This window comes from Drosophila simulans, chromosome 3R, assembly GCF_016746395.2.
Source record: "Drosophila simulans strain w501 chromosome 3R, Prin_Dsim_3.1, whole genome shotgun sequence".
Lineage (NCBI taxonomy): Eukaryota > Metazoa > Arthropoda > Insecta > Diptera > Drosophilidae > Drosophila > Drosophila simulans.
Genome location: NC_052523.2, coordinates 15046239 through 15064308, shown reverse-complemented (window position 1 = coordinate 15064308; position 18070 = coordinate 15046239). Strand labels below are relative to the sequence as shown.

The window sequence follows — 18070 nt, the reverse complement described above, 5'->3', positions numbered from 1 at the left end:
AACAAAATTGCAGCCAAAGATGAAGCTCAAAGGAAAGTTGCTACCTTCACTGAAGCTGAGAAGCAAACACCGTAATTTCTCACCTATTTATGGGCGTAATAAACGTTTATGATGATACCCTGGGCAGGATCTACTCGTCGTCCTCCCTAAATTTTAGATTATGCGAGCAACAATGTTGTCGAGTACCAAACTTTAAGCATTTCAGCCCTCTTTTCGGGCAACATATGTTAGTAGAAACCCGACTTTTATTGACCTTTGTCAACTTTACCCTCCTCACACTTTTCAAAAATGACGAAAGGTCATTGGTAAGTAACTTTTCATAGTTGTTCAAACACCATCTCAATGTGTTCAGCTCGAAATTGAAAAACTTAGTATATGGGGCAAGTGACTTCTTCCCCACTCTGCCCAAAAATAATAGATTGAAATTTGATTCAACCATATAGAAAGATCCGTTATATTGGTTTTGAAAATGCAATATTAACTACTAGGCGATTCAATTTATGTTTGACAAACATTAATAGAGTTGTGATGAGAATCCCATTTTAATTACAACAAAAACCACAATTTTAATTACGCAGCAAGAGATACGGCAAGGAATACTACACATTTAGAGGAATCTGTCACCGACATATTTTCCAGCCAGTCTACTGAATTTCTTGCCGCACGATGAAGATATTTCATGAGACGTGGCAGAAACCAATATTCCAAAATGTTGCAATTTCAAAATATGTCCCACCGCTTTTGGACAAATATTTGTCCTGGCCTGGTCTGGAATACAGATCCTTGACCATCTGCAGACCTCAAGGGCAATCAGGGATGGACTGAGGGGGACTGCAAGGGCAGGAGGGCAAGAAGTCCGACATTGTGGTTAATGCACATTACGTGAGAGCTGGACACAAACAATCTTTAATTAATTAAAATTCATTGCAGTCTGTCTGGACCAGCTCAAAATCACAACATTCAAATGGCATATTAACTTACTTAGGCAAGCATGAAGGCAGGCAGCAGGCGAAGGATTCCAGCCGCCCAGTGTTTGGTCAGTTATTATTATTATTGCAATTATTGTTGCAACTGCTCCTGGGCACTGTCAAACTGCTTGCAACAATGTTGATGTCCCCAGCCCAATGTTTGTGCAACCTCAGACTCTGGCCTCTGCACTGGATTAGTATGTGATTTGCCTTAAATTGCGTGCGTTAAACTGCTGGACACGAATACTCCAAATTGGATGGAAATGGCCTTTTCAACGAAATGAGTGTAGTTATGAGGATCATGACAAATGCAGGCTGCCAAAGGAAGACAGGAGACCCCATTTCAATATAAACACTCTATTCAAATAGTATATGCGGAAATCTATCAAAATTGTGGAGTGAAAGAGCACGAGAGTTCGAAGGAGACGGAGAGTTATTCATGAATCAAATGCAGAAGTGAAGCTGTTTGAGTTTCCAGTTGCCCGCCAGTCACAGAGATTTATGGCTTTGGCCATGTGTGTGCGAAAGAGAGGCAGCTAACCGAGAAGAAAGAGACGCCGAACATAGGAAAGTATGCAAATGCCTGTTCTCGATATTGGAATTCTGCCTCTGCCACTAAATGGTTGAAATATTACTTGTAGCAATATTTTATGCACAGATTTAAAAAAGAGGAGGCCCAAGTTATAGCGCACAGTTTGAGGACATTGCTTCGACTATTTCATACCCCCTAGAACAATTTATGGAAAATGCGACTTATTACACACAATTATTTCGAACACCAGTCATTCTTCCAGGTCAAATTGCTCTTTCAGAATTTTTTTCACAAAATTGCAAAAAACTTGGTTGAAATATTAATTGATTTAGGAATTACAAAGAAAAGCTGGGTATAAAAATGGTAAATGCTTTTCCTAGATCTAACCGAAAAGAAGCTGAAAATAAAAAGACGCAGTTATGTGGCCTATACTCGTTAATGGTTTTGTGCGCTCCTTAAGTGCTTTTCAATGTTCTCCTACTACATTCTCGAATTTCTGTATAAGTATTTCTGAATCGGAGATATATTTTTGGGCCATCGCCAATGCATTATTGATTTAAAAAATAATGCAATTCAAAATACCTTTTTGTCTAACTAAACTGGTTATTTATTCAGGGTCTCTTGGTCTTTACTCCATCACAACATTTGTAAAACCCAAAATTGTACCTTAACAATGCCAATAACCAAATCTGCAAACGGCCAAAGGGAAACACAATTTTCGGGCCCACAACATAAAATTGATCAATCAAAATGTAAACATTATTTACGGTTTCTCGCCCATGGAAAGGATGTGCAGGGGAATTCTATGCTGGAATTGATTTTAACAATAATTAAAATTGAATATGCTAATCAATTGCCTGTGTTCGTATGCGTGTAACTATGGGCCTGTGTCTGCGTGTGTATATGTGAACTGGAAGTAAACAAAATTTTGCATTTGCGGTTTTCAACGCAATTTGTTACTACGAACATTTTGACAACGACGCCCCCCATTTGCATTGGGGAAAGGTAATTTTATTAAAGCACAACAACACTCGTAATGGCAACAATAACAGGGCAACACATTCATTTCAATAATATCAAAAACAACAACCAGGGCAACGAGTATGGCCAACATTAGAAAAACCCCCATTTTTGAACCCTCGACATTTATTTTATTGCGCTCAACCGTAAAATGACCCAAAAAACAAAACAAAACAGAATGGCATAGAAAACAAGCACAGGACAACGAAATTTGCAAAAGAGAAAGAAATGAAAACCGAAACTAAATATCGACAGGACGTAAAGCAAATAGGCCAAAAATTGTTTTATTTCAACTCTAATTTGGGCCAAAATTTTAATGATGATTGGCCGCCCTCAACACCCCTAAAATAGAACCCTTAACCCTTTTTGCGGTGCGTTGTGTTGATTATCCTCGAACCGAAGGGTGCGGGGTGAAGGGCTCAAAAAACAAACCGATTTTCTGTGTGATTTTTAAGTGGAAAATTTTAATTATTTATGCAGCTGTTTTGTCAGCACAACTCCCCACCAACTACCCTGCCAATTAATAACTTGCTAAGCAAATCTTTTGGCATCAGTTCCTTGAGTTTTTGGCATAGTATGGCTGGCAGGGGTCTCGAAAATACCTCAATACCTCAACCAGTTGATTGTGACACTTTGCCAAAGACTCCGGCTCTGGGTTTATGTGGCTGGCACATAAATTGTGACAGGCGAAAGTTTTGCAGCATGCGGCTGCGGTTAACCAAAAGTGAAAGGGGGCAGAAGGTTTGGGGCAAAGGGCGCCGCTCCCGAGTATTCAACATTTATGAGCAATATGTGGCAACTGTTGAAAATGCCAGGGCTCAAGACGTGCCCCGAACCCATCTCCCATCTCCCCCCCTGCGTCGCATCACACATCAGCCATGCAGCACCCATATATAGCATATAGCACCCAAGCCAAGTCGGCGTTTGACATGTGATTGAAAACTTTGACTTTGTTGCATGTGGTTGAGCTGAACAAAGGCGCCCGTCCGGGCACACAAAAAATGACGGAGAGGGGGGCGATGGGGGTAAAACATAATATGAGGATGCCTGGTGACAGGCAGCGGCAAAAACAAAAAACTAAGAACTTCAGGATCCATAGGACCGAATAGTATATATCCTTAAATATATATAAAGTTATTCATTAATTTAAATTCATTTTACAACATAGGTAAGTACTAACTGTTTGTCTAAAGTGCATAGATTGCCTGATTTTAAAAGATAACTTATTAGTTAGCTCTGTTGTCAAAGATACTTCTTGAATTTAACACGGTAATTATTCTACTGATGATAGTAATAATACTTTAAATATTTTTAAAATCCAGCATACCCTTAACATACCCCGTCTAAAAACTAATAGCAAGAGGGGGAAGGGGGAAAATAAAGCGGAAAGCTGAGAGGTTCGCAAGTTGGCAAGATTTTAATAAAAACCCGCTCGTTTGCTCCCTTGTCTTATGACAAATTCCAGGTTAGTTGCTTTCCACACACAAAGCTCAAAGTTACGAGTATTGGAGCCAACGTAAAGTGCACTAGTAGCACCTGCTGCAAAGTGTAATAAGAGAAATATTTTTAAGATATTCCGAAACTCTTGGATTGCTTTAGAAAAGTGCAATAAAAAAGCGAAGCAATTAGTGGGACAACGGTGAGCGCTTTTTAACTGACTTTATATGCGCTTGCCTTGCAAATATTTCATTATTTCCCTTGGCTCTTTTAAATTGCCAACCAGCTATTTGTACTAGTTGCGAGTGGCATTTAATCGGTGTTCCCCGCAATTTGTCAGATTTGGTTGTCACTGGCTCGTAAATCCCCACTGCGGAAAAGATGAATCAATTCATTACAATATAAAACACATAAACAAAAGCCGATCCCAACACATGTCAGCGACTTTAGTTCGAAGGAATTAAGAGCAGACAAATTAATTAATTGTCAAGGCAGTAATGGGATATACTCATAATGTATGTTTGTTTACACACGCTACTCGTAGAAGGAAGGGTATACTGGATTCGTTGAAAAGTATGTAAAAGTTTGATATTTTCACTTTTCGGCCTGGCAATGTCCGTTTGTCAGTCCGTATGAACGTCGAGATCTAGAGTACCACATAAACTAGTAAGTTAGAATAAGCTTGCAGATTAAAGTGACTCTAACGCCGAAAAACCAACAAAAACTGTGCGCTCAGTGTTTTTAATTTCTTTCATACCAATTTCTATCTATACCAAAAAAATTTTGGTTTTTCAAAACACTCCCAACAAATTATTACAATTCATAATCAGTTGTTTTATTGCAAATTTAATATTTATGTGAACTAAGTAGTTTTATTATAAATAAAATCGTAAGCAAAAAAAAATGTTGGGGTGCCGTATAAATCAACACGCCCATTTGTCGGGGCATAAATAAATCCATATACATAGTCAAATGAGTTTTTACTCATATCAAAAATGATTACAAAGGGTTACGTGAAAAAAAGTGATCAGGGGTGTGGGTGGGGGGTGCGGTGGCGCTGTGTAATTACAATAAATGCGACATTTAAATGCCTTGCTTATCGGACGCGCAATTACAATGACAACGATGCCGGCCGACGGACACGGAAGCGATTCGAGAAGGATATAAAGGATGAGGCGGCGAGTGAAGCCGGCCGGCCAAACCGAACCGATTCACATTAATGCGCATAAATATGAAATCATGCGTTAAGATCAACAATTCAACAATTAAAACTTAATTGCATTAACATGAAATGTGCATCATCAACAATGCGAATGGATGACTGACTGGCAGCGAAGGATGCACAAGGACATGCCCACTGGCCGTGTGACAGTTTTCAGTTTTCAGTTTCCAGTTTTCCATTTCCCGATTTCCGCACAAAAGTCCGATAAACTCGAGTGGCCAGACATCTGGCAGAGGAAACGCGACCGAATGTCCTTATCTTCGCACTCCTTCCATCGCCAATTTATGGTAAATTGTTTTGAAGTAATGAGAATTTGGCGCGTTTTTATATTTTCCGCGTGTAACCTGCATTAAAAAGGGATCAGCCCGAGCAGCTCACACATCTGAGAACCTCTCCCCTGGAGTGTGGAGCCATTAAATGGTTAGGTTCCCCCCTACACCGATCTTTCCCCGATTTCCCAGATCCAAGCTACCAGGTTCGCCGCCGACCTCAAAATGCTTAAATGGCTTTTTTGTTACACGTAGCAAAATACTTTGTTGTCTGTCCGTGGCAAACGGCAAAAGGGGGAAGGATGTGAAGTGGTTGGGGGTGCTGGAGGTCTGCAGGAATGGGAGGTTGCTGCCTTTTGTGCGTTTTGGCGTTGGCATGCTGGTGTGAATTTATATTACAAACTATTACTGTCAAAAAACACGTTTACATAGCACAAATATACCAAAAGCCACACTCGTACACACACACACACATGGAGGTTTTCTCCCCTTCCTAACCCCTGCACATCCCTTTGGGATGTCCTTTCCCCTCGAAATGTCTTAGCCATCCCTTTCGATATGTGTGTGTGCCTCGGGTTTTGGGGTGTGTGGAAACATCTTGCTCGGGGTCACACTCACACACCAGAAATACATTTTCTTGGGAGTTAGGTGAGAAGAAACAAATACCCAGTATGCGAGGAAGAAAGTAAAAATAAAAAGTATATAAAATGAAGTTGATTTAATGTACAAGAACGCAAATTTTAAATTGATTAACCAAATATTTTTTAAAAATTTATAAGTCTAATAAAATCAAATGTAGTGTGTTTTAAATAGATAGTTTCAAATTCTTTAGATCATTATATTTATTTATTTGTGGCATAAAAATATGCAAAAAGAATACCTCATAGGCCCAGAATGCCCCACTTTCTTCACAAGCGACGAGGGTATTAAAAATTGCTTTGCTGACACAGTTTGTGGCAATGGCTCTGAGCTTTGGCATTAGGCAACTTGGACGTGGCTGCTGCTACAAGGTGTTAACGTTCGGCCTTATGGACTTGTCCATAAGCTCGTCTCTAAGACTGTCTGACTGGCCCTCTCTCGCTCCCACTCGCACTTCTGGCGCCGCATCAGCATTAGTTTTAATGCGTCGCCCGTCGGAGGGCAACAAACCGCTGTCGAGTTGCACCACCGACCGAATACTCCCACCAACCAGCACCCACCACGCACCACTCGATGCCACGCCCCCTTTTTAGGCGACGGCCTATATAGGCGAGCAATTATTTAGGAAAATTTCATTAGCACAGCTGGCAGCCAGAAATTTTGCCGGAATGGCAGTACAGCAACAGTCGGCCGCCCATATGCTGAGTATGAAATGAAATTTAATTTAATTTGCAAGTTGCTTAATTTATAGCATGTTTACAATTTGCAATTTGTACAATTCGATTTATCAACAAAAATAAAACTGCCAGTGGGTGGAGAACGGGGGCGGTGTTGAAGTTGCAAACGCACGAGTTGCCAAATGAAATTATGTACTGAAACATTGAAGGAGGAGCCGGAAAAAGAGCGAGGTGGCTCAACTTTAGTGCTCGTTGCGTGTCAACCGTCAACGCTTTAGCTTTGGGGTCACGCCCCCATTACCCATTTTTTCGACCAGCATTCCAGCGGCTGCACCACCACGCCATCACCCCATCACCCACCACCCACTTTCCTTTTTCCTTTGTCTTTAGATGTGCCCTTTGGCCTGTCTGCCAAACAGAAACAGGCAGAGCAACAGCAACAACAACATCAACGGAACCAACAGGCAACACTCTTTAACTAGTTTGTCTATTTGCCCCCCTTGTTTGTCCGCCCACTGACCTCTGACCTCCCACCATGTGCGTCGCATGCAATTTTTGTGCATGTCCTCGTTTATGGTAGCAACAAAACAGCACCAAGAACACAACAAAAACGTTGGTGCCTCATATTTAATTAAATTCACAACGCAACCGAAAGTTCAATGCTTTATTTGCATTGTTAAGCATTTTAGGACATTTGTGGCATGCCACGTGACATGCCAGGCAACATTTTTGGATTACTATTGACTTCTAGTTATTAGTTACTTAATATAACCCCTTTTTTTTAATATTTATAAGATAATATAATAATTATAATTTCGTTATTATTTCCGAACTGCTACAGCAAGGATATCCCTGCTGCACTTTACAACTTTTGTTTTTACCGTAGAAATGAATAATACTTTCAAAAGAATTATTTAAGACCCATGAGAGAGCAAACACATTTAAAAACCCATACCCATCTCTTTTGTAATTTGGCTAATTTAATGGTACATTCGGCACACAAAATAGATGCCAATCACAGAGTTCTTCGGCACACACACACTCATACACTTAATTATGCCTTGTGCTTTGAACTTTGGCCCCTGACTCCTTGGATTTATGTGCACGTATACGTAATTTATTTATTAACCCTTGAACGGTGCGTGTTGGTGGGGGGAGGGCGGAGAGGAGGCTCGAAAAACGTAGCGGCATCTTGAAATAAATTTAAATTAGTTTTAACACATTAAGCGCAGAAAGGCTGGGCCCTAAAAGTCAGCTATCGACATTATTGTTGTCCCCACATCTAGGCAAACATAAACTTTAATGAATTTCACCAAATCCAAATATGCGTCGGTGGGCATATGAACTTATTTTGCTAACCTTTTGCCGTCATTTCGTCGGTTGCCATAGAAGCACCAGAGTCAACCCAAATATTTGCATGAGTGCGCGAGGAAAAACCCCGAGGATGCTGCTACTCTGCCACCGAAAACATTTTAGTTTGGTGAGAAAATTAAACGCGCACACATTCACACAAGGATGCTCGCACCCGCTTTCAGACTAGACAGTTATATTTTTTGGTTAGCAGCCTCAAATTGCAACTTTTCGCACTTGAATATGCCAAAAACTTCACACCCCTACATCCGTGCGTGAAAAGGATGGCTAGAGGGTGTTAGAAAGAGAGGGTGTGAGAGATAGGGATAGGGATACCGAGACCTCTTGAAACTTGTAAGCCGCAGGGAAAGGGGGTCGCCTTCGCAACGCCCTCACATTACGCATAAATTTTGCACTTTACAAATTTGCCACGCACACGTTTGCGGCATTTTGTATAACATTTACGCAGTCCGTCGAAGAGTGTGAGGGGGGCGGGGGGTGTGTGCCAAGTGGGCGGGGCAGGCGGAAAATTAGGAGGGTTCGAGGTAACTACATATGTAAAACGTGCGCCATTTGTCAGGCTGACAGGCGGGCACAAGGTGACACAGCTCGAGGGCCTTTCAAAACTACATACAGCGCCCACAGCGAAACTAGCCAGCTTTGAATACCCTTAGAAAATCAAATTAAATAGAACTTGGCAAGGCCTAAAACCCATCCAAATTTTGGTTAGAATAGTTAATAACATTCAATGTTTGTAGACTTTAAAAGTGTTACTTTAAAGTTAAGTAAAATCACTATTTTAGTTATGTTACATCTTTGTATATTTGGTATTACCCTGTGCAAGAGTGTGTTGATTGGTAAGAGCTAGCTGGGTAATGTAAACAAGCACTGCACTAGTAATCAACTTTCTTATATGCCTTCAGACTAGAAACCCATCCGAACATCTCCTTTGTCGCATGTGGCATAATGAGCTGGGTCGAAATGCTTGGAGTCGCGAAAACTCCACACGCTATTACATCAGCTATGCGATTCGCTATCTAACCCAAAAACGCGTGCACACACAGTTACATAACAAATTAGAATTGGGTCTAGCAACCACATACTCACACACCTTCACACATCCCGTTTTAGCCCGGCCACATGGCGTATGCGTAATGCGTTACCATGTAGAGAAGTGTTCTTCCTGACGCCGATGATGTTGCCTCTTGTAGCCTGCGGTGCTTGTAAACTTGTAGCCCTGTCAAAATGTCAAAAATTTTCGAGGGTAGTCAACGCCATTTCCCATTTCGCATTTCCCGTGCCATCGCCCACTTTTCTTCGCACACTCTCAACGATGAGAACGCGTTAAACGGGGGGGCAAAAAAAAAAAAAAAGAAGTACGGTAGCCGAAAGTGTAATTGGGCGTCGCTCGGGTTAATCGGGGTTACGGCATGGGCGCGATATTTTCGACGATGTTCCGCCCCCGCCACTTAGTTTTAATTAGTGGCTTACATTTCATGCAAAAGATATGACTAAATTGGTTTCCCGAAATGGAGCAGCTTCACTTGCGAGAATGGGTGCTAATGCCTACCGCAAATTATTTTCCAAGGCCTTCGACCTTATTTGCTGTTTAAAGCGAAATAGAATTTACAAGCTCGTTTAATGTAGCAAGGAATAAAATTAGATAGTTTGTTCCTTGGAAGAAAAGAAGGATATAGATTTGACAGATTAGACCAGCCTTCTCTTCAGACTTTATACCCCCTTAAAGAGTCTGATAATATTTAATGGGCTTTTAAAAGTTCTCCCCTCGCTTTGACGAAGACATTTCATTTTCCCGCTTTTTCGAATACCAACCACAATGATAATTCTCCCTTCGCTGCTTTTACATTTGTTGCGCCACTCGACCTATTCCACTTCCTCATAAATTTAAGAAGGAAACACCCAACGAAGACTACAAAAGCCGCGACGGCAACAACGCATACATTTGTAATTACATGCAATTCATTAAAGTGTAAATACAACATAAAAAAAACTTGTTTATTAACAATTATAAGCGATGTAAGAGACTCGACTAGATGTTGACTCGTTTAAATGGGATTTTTCCCATATGTGCGTATGACATAAACAGCAAAGAAGTGTTTTGAAAATAAAGTACACTGATTTATACTGGCTTACTGCAGAAATTTATTATTTTTAAAAGATATCTTCTGAAATAGAAGATAGATGGATTTTTAAACTACTTTGGATCTTCCTTATTTGATGCACATATGGTTATATTTTTCAGACATCTAGATGGTCGCATACAACCAATTTGCTACCCTTGATAAGAGGGAAAATGATTCTAAAGGAACCGCAGCTAGAAGCGGCTATTACTTACCACCCCCACCTGCCATCCCACCCTTTTTTTGCACAGGATGTGCGCAGACAACAGGCATTTAAATTGTCATGGCAAGCAGCCTAGACGACAGTCGACTACAAGGACACGCAGAAAGGCTTGTCGCTGGTCTAAAAGTGGGTGGGAAAGTGGGATGGCTGTGGTGGGGGCAGTAGCGAAAATGTCTGCTCGCTTGGCTGTGCTTTTTGTGCGAAATGGGGGAAAAAAATATTACAGCCTGACGGAGCGGTGGCAAACATATTTACACCTTGTTGCCATATGCTTAATGAGCAAAATGGCAAGATGAAGGATAAAAATGGAGGCGGGCAGGCTGAAAACCAGCGGAGGATGCCTCGCTGCCTTGCAATTGTAATTTTTGTTAAATTAACACGTTGCCAACTGTTGCCAGACGTGTGGCAAGGTGTCCTCTTTCGCTTGTTGCAGGAAGTTGTCAAGTGGCGTCGGCATAAATTCAATTAGCAAAGTGGCCTCGAGTGACAACGGTTGGCGGGGGAAGCAGGGTTGGAGCAATGGATAAAGTAGCTTTAAGATGCCAGGATCCCTGATCCTGCACAATATATTAGCTTCTGTGCATGGGCATTCGCATTTCGTTAGCCTTCCTCGACTCACAATCAGCGCAGTGAAGCGCACATCCTGTCAGCCTGAATGATTGTCCGGAGTCCCGAGTCCCGCTCTTGATTTAAACCGAAACTGAAATGCACACAAATGGATTCCGAACTTGACCTCGACCACAGCCCTCGCCCTTCTTTACGGTTCACCCAAGCCAGTTTCTACTATTTTGTGAGCTTTATTTATACACGACTGAGGGTGGGTATGGGCCCTAAAAGTTCACTGGGGGAAAAGTCTGAAATATCTGCCATATCCGATATTAGCTCTAAAGACAACGTGGGAAATTATTTACATATATATCTATATATAAATATGCGCATAAAATATTCCTTTTCCACCACATATTTAAGTTATAATGTTACAACATTTCTAGCAGTGCTCTTTTTTATCCCCCATTTTGTTCAAGTCAATTTTGGTTTGCCTTGCCATGATTTGATGCGTGGCTGTGAGTGGGTGAACGCAAACCCAGTTGGTGGTTGAGATTTTGGCTGTGGGCCACTCGCCATTTATGCGCGACCCGTTGGCCTGGCGACAACATCTTTCGATTTGCACCTGCAATTTGCCGGCGGCAACCACTAAAATGTGTCACTAAATGCTCAGCACGCGAAACGGCTATGCACTCTGTGCACACAGAACACCACCCACGATCCGAGCAGCCAGCAATCAACCAAACAAAACTCAACAATGCCTCGGGCTCAGCTTAGGATAGGGTATTAATGCATGGGTTATGAGTTCTCTGCGCTATTGTACAACTTATGTGAGGTCCTTCGAATGAAAAGAAATAAACGATAAAGAAAAGTTCTAGCTACGATACCACAAAAGCAAACTAAAAAGATTATAATAAAATAAGAAAATTCACCTTAATATTTATTACTAAAAATACACTCTATTGATACTCTTATACATATGAATTTTAGTTACTTTTTAAATACTAATCAACAGTCAGTTAGAGAACTGTCATTTTCGTTGATTCCTAAGTATTTCACAGCTACCTGCTTGCACTTCTTAGTTGGTTATGCATTTGTTAAGCTCGCGAAAAGAAATTGCAACTCTAGCTGGCTTTTTCCCCTCGGTCTCTGGCTTTGAGCTCCTGCCTTACGACTGCTGGTGCTACACGCCCAGTAATTGCCATTGCACTTGTTGTAGATGTAGTCCTTGTAGTCCTTGTCCAACGCCTGTCACGCCCACCCGCTGGCTTGCCATGCCCGTTAACCGCCCACAGAAAGCCCGCTTGCACCCGCGGAGCCACTAAAAACAACCGCAACACAAAACTATTTTGTTCACGCAATGCGAAAATGCATTGTTGTTGGCGCTCTCTTGCCGCTGGCATTTGGCGTTACGTATACGCAACGTATGCCAGGGCGCAATTTGCATTTGTATGCACATTGTTGTTCGGCGGGCGCGGCAGTGGGCGTGGACTTTGGCTTGGTTTCCCTTGTAATTGCTTTAAACGTCATCATCACAGCCTCTTGCTCCGCAGCTGAATGCGTTCATTGTTGTTATTGTTGGACCGGGCGCTTTGTTTGGGCCCTAACTGAAGTTTATTACATTCGGTTTTGATTTAGCAATCAATATTGAATTTAGTTCTGGCATTGTTACAAAATTCAAGTTTTAAGCCTATTAAGCAATGAACAATCCATGGCGCGAAATCGGCTTTATTAGCAAGGATAGACCGAAGAAACATGTGAAAATCATTCGGATCAAGAAACGCGTTGCCAAGTCGAAGAAAGTCTTCAAGCGAAGGCAATATGAATTGATACAACTTCATTTGAGAAATCGTATTAAGTATTTAATTATTGAAAATCTGGAGAAAGCATTGTCTGAAAGCCCAACTAAGAAAAGGATTCAGAAGAGCTTAAAGTAGCTAAAGCCTAAGTTATGTAATGAAAATTATCGTAATTTTAATGAGAAATTACCAGATAAGTATTGATAAAATTACTGCCCATTTGATTTCCAAAACTGTTTCACAGTAAATAAGACCATTTTCAAATCAAAAGCGAACATAAACAATAGATGGAAGTAAAATCAATTTCCATTGTTTGCTACCCCATTGAGATGATTAAAATTTGAAATAAAATCTCGTTGGCCGGCTACCACACACAATCATTTTCAAACTCAGCTCAATAAAAATCAAAGCCGCTGAAGAATCATCATCGCATTGAATGCTGCGAATCCGAACCGAATGGTAACTTCCCCAGCATTAATAAATATTTACAGGCACGTCGCGTCCTCTTCAATGGAATGGCCTACTGGGCAGTTCCAGTCTCAGTTCTGGCAATGAAATCAAATCAAATATGCGCGCTGACGCTTTATATATCGCACCGAAAAGGCATCCACCAGCATCGTTCGCTTTCGGTGTGCTCACAAGAATTTAAATCATCCGACTTACATGCTACTTACAAGCCAAAGCGCCTATATGTATGCCCCATAAAATGCGAGCAAGACCGAGTGCAGAATGGGCAAGTGGAAAAATGTTAGACATCACTGACCAAAAAAGTTGTTGGCAAATTATATATCCTGAAATTTGAACAGAATTGTTTGGAAGTGTGGAATAATTATACCAGAATGTTAGTATCAGACTAAGATATTAATCTCTGGTCTAATTATTTCACTTTTTGAATAACAAATCACTAAAAATATTGAAGAAAGGCTGCAATTTATTTATAAATATACTTCCCTTACACATGATATGCATTATTTCTTTCAGTGCGGAAGAGGTCAGAGGGCAGGTTGAGGGAACAGAGTGGCGAACAGTCTCTGGCGGGCAGTTTTTGGACAACGCAGCAGCCTGAGACTGACATCGCCCCGGATAGACAGATAGATAGATGGCCGCCCCCAATGGCCACCCACTTTGGTTTCTTGGGCGGACTGCAACAAAAACGAAGTTATTATTCGGCTTTCGGACGCTCGACGGTGGTGGTGGCAGGGTCTTTGCCTTCTTATGCACACGGAATTTTTATGAGTTAATTTAATTTATAGTTTTATTATTATGTTCGGGGCATAATAATGGGCAACGGCGCGAGTATCGGGACCCTCGGTCGTTGGAACAGTCGTTAAGCTCGTCCTTTCATGCACTTTTCAAGTGTGAATCGGCACACGACGATTGCCTCTTGTTTCTCCATTTTCTAGCCAGCTATTGTCTTCGGCCCTGGTGTTCTGGCCAAACAACTTGTAAACAAGTCGAAATGGCGCATAAATTTAATTTAAACGCCGGCATGCCGGATAGTATGCTACAATTTTTGCACTGTTGATTTATACGCTAATAAAAGCAATTTCACTGAATGCCAAATGAAAGCAGCTCCACAATCGGAGTAACTGACAGCCAAAAGGGGGTGAATGGGGGAGTGGGCTAAGAGTGAGTAGAGAAGGTCGGATGAGAGAAGGCCGATGGCCTGCCTTTGACATTGTAGACAAGCTGTTCAAGTGGCTCGTTCCTCGAGCTTCTGGCTCGTACATTTTTGGCCATTTTGGCGGCCCCTCCAAGTTTTATTTACGCAGCAAATTTAATTATTTACTCTGACTTCCCGACTTGAGTTTGTGGGCGAAACTAATGGATTGACCGCACCATCCCCGTCGCCAGTCTAGCATTATGATTAACTTTGCCCTTAGCCAACAACTTGAATTCTATGCCACTTTAAAGTGGCTCCTTTAAAGCATTAATAATGCAGGCCAAATCAACGAATTCTGGCTGGCATTCACATTTTTTGGGCTAAAATTGTTTACATTTTAATAACATGAATGCGTAACATGCATTTTACATGCACATTTTGGGGGCAATTTTATTCAATATATTTGCCGGGCAACAAAAAATTTAAATAACATATGTATTAATTTTGCAACACCTAAACAAATGGCCAAAACGCTGGCGCTAACAATAAAATATTGCCACTTATGCTGGATGACTTTCAAATGTTTTAAAGGTGCCTTGAAACACAGAACCCAAAACACTGTTTAACCGGCGAGAAAGTAACAAAAAACGAGGAACAAAAAGTAAGTCGGTTCCTGAATATTTCACCTGATACATGAATAAAACGAATACGCACACTCATGCCGTTGGGTATTAAGTTTTAATGAAGCAATAAATTTAAAATCCGCCTTTTTTATTATGATAAAATTCCCGCACTCATGTACAAGAGCGAGAGCCAAATAGCGGTCTGTCAGGTTGGCGAGTTCGTTTGTATAAATACATAAACCTTTTTAAGCTGTCAAGTGATATGTCAAAATTGATATCCGAGTCATTTAAAATGCATGCAAATATGGCGCATCGACAAAAAACCGACCAAACCGAGCTCAACCCGAAGCTCAGCGAAAGAAGGCGATAGAGGAGTAAGGAGCAAGGAGCACGGAGAAAGGAGTGGCAGGACTCAAACACGTAGCAAACAGGACTCGCAGCACATTTGCATAAATACGTTTACGTAATGTGAAATGTCAGCGACAGCGTAAAGGACTTCGCTTGCCCCCGAAAAGTAGAGAACGACTTTCACTCCACAACAAAAGGAAAACCCAGAAACGCACTCAGTGCCAGTAAGCCACAGTTACTCGCTGTTTTATGTTTTTTCTTTTTAGTGCAATTTTTCAGTTCGAACTCGGTCTATATTTTTTCCTGGCTCTGCATTGAAATTCATAACACATCTGATGCATAAACGCCCCCAAGCTGGCTATGGAAATTTCACGCATTTTATTAACACTGCAGGGGGGCGTGGCACTGCCTGTTCGCGACACCAGTGGACTGCCAGTAAGGAAAATAAAGAACAGAGGAAAAACCAGCGGGAAAAGTCACTGCAGCGTCAGCGGGAGCTTAATGATGGATATATTAATTATAATTTTACTTTCATGTTGCCGGCCAAAATATTATTGCTAGTGTTTCAAGTGAAGTTTGAAAATTACCGAAACAGTCACTAAATTGAGTTGGAAAGCAATAGAACAATTTTATTGAGGGCACAATTGTTTTGCAAAAAGAAGTAAAATTTTCGTTACAATGCACTATAATATCTTTAATATTATTAAAAACTTAATGTAACTTTTCTGTACAAAATATGTTACAGAATTCTTCAACGAACAATAAACCATGATGAGCTGAATGCGAAAATAAATTATGTAAATACAAATACACAAACACCCTTTGCTGAATACAATCGCTAAGGAAAACAATAAATGAATGAATTAATTTAATTGGGGGAAAATCGTTAATTGCTTATCAACCAAAATGCAAGATGTCAATAACGTGTCAGATTAAAACTTTTGCAATAAGTATTAAATGTTAAATGTGGTACTTCAACAAAATATACATTTAATACCTTCATTTTCGCACTTGCCCTACTTAAAATCCCATTAAGCATTTCAGATGTGTCTATCCAATCGCCTGCAGCTCGACTTTCTCATTTCTGAAGCACCTTTCACTACTTAATCCGCAGATCGGTGGCAACTCCTTAAAGTCGCTGCCTGGCAAACATATTCATGTCTGCATCGCCTTGCCTCGCCTCGCACTTCACTTCATTTTCCCTGGCTGCATTTGGCTTCAGTTTCCACGTTTGCTGTTGCAACCTCATTTGCTCCTTCATCTTTCAAAAGCTTTGGTGCCCTCATCCAGTTGCCTATGTTCACTCCATCCTTGTCAGTCTGTCTGATGGCAACATATGGAAGCACATACTCCGCATTGTTGCCGCTGCGCGTGTGGCTGGTGTTCTTGCCACGACACTAGACTACACAGCTGGAAAAGTGACTAAATGTTCTGTATTAAATTTAAAACAACTTCTTGAAAGAGATGTACTATTTTAAGTTCCTTTGATATTCCCAGGAAATTTGTTAAAAAAAATCTTCTTTGCTTTGTAGAATCGTTTATGCAGGCTAGTGTTATTTCCGGCTGCATTTTTGGGGCGCGCACAAAACGTTGATGCATTACTTTCAACTTAACGCGTTTATTGTGCAATATAACGCGCCACACACACACACGCAAGCAAATTCGCGTAGTGGCAAGTGAACAGAATGCAGGGGTGAGCGGAAAAGCTCCTATGCCATCGCAAAATGTTGCTTATGAATTATTATGAGCCCCATGCACGCATTTTGCATTTGGCAACATTTTATGGAACCGAATATTGTTGGTGCCCTTGTCTGCCACACATTTGCCAGCCCGAAAAGTTTGCCCAGTTTTCGGTGCAGCCCATGGTTGCAAGTCGCAAGTTGCAGCAAGCAGCAAGCGGCAAGCTGCAACCATGACCAGCCATGAGCCCCCGCTTTCGGGCCATTTATGAGTGATTTGCCAACTGGTTTTGTTGGCCACACCGCATCGTCGCGCGTCCCAATTTAGCCGCTGCCGCTGCTCCAAACTTATTTCCAAGTGCATAATTCATTGTTTCGCCCACATTATTTTCATGTCATAAGTTGGGCAGCTGTTTGCCAGGACCTCCACAGCTCCACAGCTCCATTGTTCCCGCAATCCTCTCCTGCTCCACTCTGTCTCTTTGGCAATTGGCTACAAGGCATATGGAATTAGTTCTATTTTAGTTGCCAACTGCCACTGTCACTGGCAATATTCAACAAAACTTCTCGCGGCGTGCAATGGAAATATAATTTCGCAGAGTATTTAATTGAATTGTTCAGCTTTGGAAATGGCAGCAAAAAAAAAAAACAAACAAAAAACGTAAATGCAGGAGTACACGGCAGACAGATGACATTATGCCATTTAATAGGACTTCTCTACACAAGGCACTGACAAAAGAAAAAGTTGGCATAAAATGGGTGATTGATTAATTTTGAAAACTATTCAGACGGAATATAAAATACTCATATTCCGTTTGCAACAACTCGATTAATTAGGGGAATAATTCAAGCGAAATGCTTTTATCTTGTCCTTTTTAGAATGCAATTACATTTGAAATTCCCCTGTTTTAACATCCCCATATGCACCTTCAAAAGAACCACCTTGTGCGCTTTTGGCCAGAGTTAAATATATTTTTCCTGTTTTTGCTCACGC

General features: G+C 41.2%; 1 protein-coding gene across 1 annotated transcript; it reads left to right on the top strand.

The window, feature by feature from the left end:
- Nucleotides 1-12638: 12638 nt before the first annotated feature.
- Nucleotides 12639-13785, top strand: LOC27208253. Its single transcript, XM_039295564.2, has one exon. The coding sequence runs from the start codon at nt 12725-12727 to the stop codon at nt 12959-12961; it is 237 nt and encodes a 78-aa protein (XP_039151498.1). The 5' UTR covers nt 12639-12724; the 3' UTR covers nt 12962-13785.
- Nucleotides 13786-18070: the final 4285 nt, after the last annotated feature.

Coding starts and splice junctions, on each gene's coding strand:
- LOC27208253 (XM_039295564.2), top strand. CDS start 12,725: ATGAACAATCCATGGCGCGAAATCGGCTTTATTAGCAAGGATAGACCG.